The 3,782-nt window shown below is 33.5% G+C and overlaps 1 protein-coding gene across 1 annotated transcript; it reads right to left on the bottom strand.

Moving 5' to 3' along the window:
- Positions 1 to 204: 204 nt before the first annotated feature.
- Positions 205 to 3,303, bottom strand: LOC105628967 (flavonoid 3',5'-hydroxylase 2). The gene is made up of 2 exons (XM_012210473.4): positions 2,352 to 3,303; positions 205 to 1,012 (listed from the first exon to the last, which is right to left on the bottom strand). Exons 1-2 carry the CDS (start codon positions 3,258 to 3,260, stop codon positions 380 to 382), a joined length of 1,542 nt encoding a protein of 513 aa, XP_012065863.1. The 5' UTR covers positions 3,261 to 3,303; the 3' UTR covers positions 205 to 379.
- Between the last annotated feature and the right edge of the window lie 479 nt (positions 3,304 to 3,782).

Here is a 3,782-nt window from a genome sequence, read left to right on the forward strand (position 1 = left end):
TGAAATTTCGGTAGTTTTTTTGTCTCTATCAATATTTTTTTAGATTGAACCTTATAACTCAAATATGTTTTACCACTTGATGAGCCAGTCTTCATGAATTTTTTTATTTATTATCTTTAATATACTTTATCCCCACTATTTTTGTGTCAATTTGCATTTTAATTAATTATAAAATATAGCTATATTATATTTTAAATAAAAATATTTATTATTAAATTTTCTTTTATTAATAATGCCTCTTTCTTAAGAGAAAGTACATAGCTCCAACAAGTACAAGATCTAAATTAATTAACATGCCATGAGAAATAATAAATTATAGAGCTTCATAGGGCAAACTTGGGGTATAACTTGTGAATTGAGCTTGTGAGCTTCACAAGATTTAAGAAGCATATGCACTTGGTGCTAGCCTAGGGCTAACCAGAGCAGAAAGGGGCACTGCCTTTTGCAGTGCAAGTCCAAAGGCCTCATCCATATTAAGGTCCTTAACTCCATTAGGCAGTTTCCAATCAAAAGAGTGCACTAAAGTCCCTAAAATGTACTCAACTAGCACAATTCCCATTCTAGTCCCAGCACAAATTCTCCTTCCTGCACCAAATGGAATCAATTCAAAATCATTTCCTCGGGGATCAATTTTCGCATATTTCTCGGATAAAAATCTTTCTGGCATAAAATCCAATGGATTTTCCCATACATCGGGGTCCCGACCTATTGCCCAAATGTTGACACTAAGTCTAGTATTTTTGGGTATGTAGTAACCGTTCACTTCACATGCTTGTGTTGAAACCCTAGGAAGGTTCAAAGGCGTTGAAGGGTGTTTCCGAAACGTTTCTTTGCATATGGATCGTAAATATGGAAGTTTCAATAAGTCGGATTCTTGAAGTCGCCGGTTCCGGCCAATTACTTGATCCATCTCATCATGAGCACGTTTAAGAATGTTAGGGTTTTTTAACATTTCAGCAAGTGACCATTCAATTATGCTTGATGAGGTATCAGTGCCTGCAGTGAATAAATTCTTGCCAAAAAATAAAAAATAAATAAAATCAGCAATATTAGGTAGCACATAATTAGCAAACTAACATATGGTTGACATATTAGGGAATAAAATATTATGGAAATAAGAACAGCCAAAAGTTAATTAATACTTCAAAACATTAGGTAATGTTAGACTTGCGATTATTAACTTAACCACAACTGCTTCTGAAAAAATGTAATTAAGCACTTTAATTAAGTTAGCAGTATTGACCAAAAACCATTAAATATATATATATATATATTTTATTTCATTTTTGAAAGTTCCTCGTGAATCATAGCCAAAAGATAATGGTAAATATATATGCAAAATCTAACTTGTCCTAATCCTCAAGATTTTAACAACTAATATTCTCCATTATGAGGAATGCAATCTTGAAGTTAGGCATAGCCGGCATTCACCCGCGGGTTCAAAATTTTTAAGATGTTGAATCTGAATCGACTTTTGAATCGTTGGTTTCGGTCCGGTTCTAATGAACCAACGGTTCCGATTACGGTTTCCGGCGATACGTGTATTTTTTTTAAATAATAATTTGATTCTAAGGTTATATATTTATTTCCAAAAAATTAATATGAGTTTAAAAAATATTAGTGAATTTTATTTTAAATAATTTTTAGAATGCTCGTATTCAATAAGAAATAAAATTAATTAATTTTATAAAATAATCAAATAAATTATCATTTATTTTGTCTAAATGTTATTAATTAAATAAATTCTTAGAAAAATGCTTCAAATGATGTAATTTTGAACTAAGTAAATAATTTAAAAGGAAAAAAATGTTAAACTCCCATTTGTATCAAACAATATAATTTTAGACTAAATATTTCACTTTTTTTTACCATTTTTTTTTTTTTGATTTTTAACCTTTAAGTAAAGTGTATTTCAAAAAAAAAAAAAAAAGAAATCTTAGGTGTATCATATAGTAAAAGATTATTTAGACTTTTAGAGGTGTATAGAATATGCTAAGTGATTACAATTTTGAACTTAAAAATAAAAAATTTTCAGTTCGAACCGGCCCGAAACCACCGATTCCGGGCCGGTTTAGATTCAAATTTTAACATTCGCATTAACCTTAGCTGACCCTTGAAATGCTGATTCCGACTCAAAACTTTGAACCCACGGTTCCGGGCCGATTCCAGTTCATTTATTCGGTTTCAGTTTAAATTGAACCGGTGGCCATGGCTGCTTGAAGTAGGTTAGGCAAAACAAAATTTATGAAAATTTAATCATAATTTTCAGAAAGCAAAAAAGCAGAACCGAACCATTTAAAAGAAAGGAAGAAATATTTGAGTAAAAGAGCATATATTTACATTAGACATACCAGAAGAAGAGCTTTAATATTTGTTATACTAAGCCTTTCGCCATCAGAATTTTCTCTGGTAGCCATAATCACATCAAGGAAATCAGGCTTTCCTTTACGTAGATGAGTAGTAGCCATATGTTCCTCGATCATTTTCGTCAATAAAACATCAAACTTCTTATGCAATTTCTTCATACCTCTTTCTATTCCTTGCAAATCCATCCATGCGATGGAAGGTATAAAATCACCAATGTTAAAAAACCCAGCAGAAGTCATTAACTCCACAACCATATCCTTGAACTCGTTAGACTCGCTACCTTTTGTAACGAAAACTCGTCGACTCAGTATGATTTGACCAATCATATTAGCCATTGCATATGTTAACATTTCTGGAACTACGACCGGTTCATTTCTTTGGCTAGCATCACACATGGCTCGAAGCATTTGACCTAATTCCACAGCTCTAACGTTTTCCCAATCTTCTAGGGCTTTACCACCTAACATATGAAGATTACTTAGTTTCCGTAAAAGTTTCCATCTAGGTCCATAATCAGCAAACACCATGTCCTGTGCATTATATGCTAAATGGGTTGCGCCTGCATTAGGTGGTCGGTTCGAGAAATTCAAGTCCAGGGTTTTTAAAAATGCTCGTGCTGCATCTGGAGTGGAAGCCACTACCATATTGCACGTACCCATTTTTAAGTACATGACAGGACCGTATTTTTTGGACATTTTGGCTAATGTGACATGAGGCATGGTCCCTAGAAGAGGAAGGGCACCGATAACCGGCCATCCTTTTGGACCTGGAGGAAGACGACGAGAGGGTTTTTTGAGAAGAGAGTGAATAAAGATTCTAGTAATGAAGAAGAGGATGGATGATATGGCTACTTCTCGAAGAAGAAGAAGAAGAAGAAGTGTGTTCAGTGCCATATGGTATACACATAAGGGGAGAATATGTTTTTGTGTGCACAAGTGAGAGTCGATGGACCTTTATACATGCGTTTATGTTATATCTAAAAAGTGGATATATGATAGTTAGGTTAGGCACGTGATACTGAGCTTCCCCTCTACTCTTCTGTCAGTGTCAGGGCTGCCAAACGTAATATGCGCTGTGACAGTAAGATTTAGCGTGCAAGCAGTAATATTAAAATAACACTGCCGATAGTCCAATGCCTTTTTCGGCGGTGTTATTTTAATTATTTTACAGTTTCTCCAGTTCTTTTGGTTTTTTGTTTCAAACCTCCAAATTCCAATTACTTTTCTTTTTCTTTTCTTTTCTTTGTTTTTTTTTAATTGTGGTTCTGTTAAACCTTAATTCTAAAAAATAAATGAAAACCATTAATTGTTATGTCCCACTACCACCATCTACTCTTTCTTTATATTTGACCTATTGCTTAGCTTTTACATGCAATTACTTTTTGTTGCACAGTTTTACTGATTTCACCGGGTCAA

This window comes from Jatropha curcas, chromosome 5 (genome assembly GCF_041381405.1).
Source record: "Jatropha curcas cultivar XTBG-Jc1 chromosome 5, XTBG_Jcur_1.0, whole genome shotgun sequence".
Lineage (NCBI taxonomy): Eukaryota > Viridiplantae > Streptophyta > Magnoliopsida > Malpighiales > Euphorbiaceae > Jatropha > Jatropha curcas.

What these genes read in the sequence shown, in the direction of transcription:
- LOC105628967 (XM_012210473.4), bottom strand. Translation starts at nt 3,260, where the DNA reads ATGGCACTGAACACACTTCTTCTTCTTCTTCTTCTTCGAGAAGTAGCC. An exon ending in ATATTAAAGCTCTTCTTCTG is followed by an intron (nt 1,013 to 2,351) that starts GTATGTCTAATG and finishes TTTTTTGGCAAG; the next exon opens with AATTTATTCACTGCAGGCAC.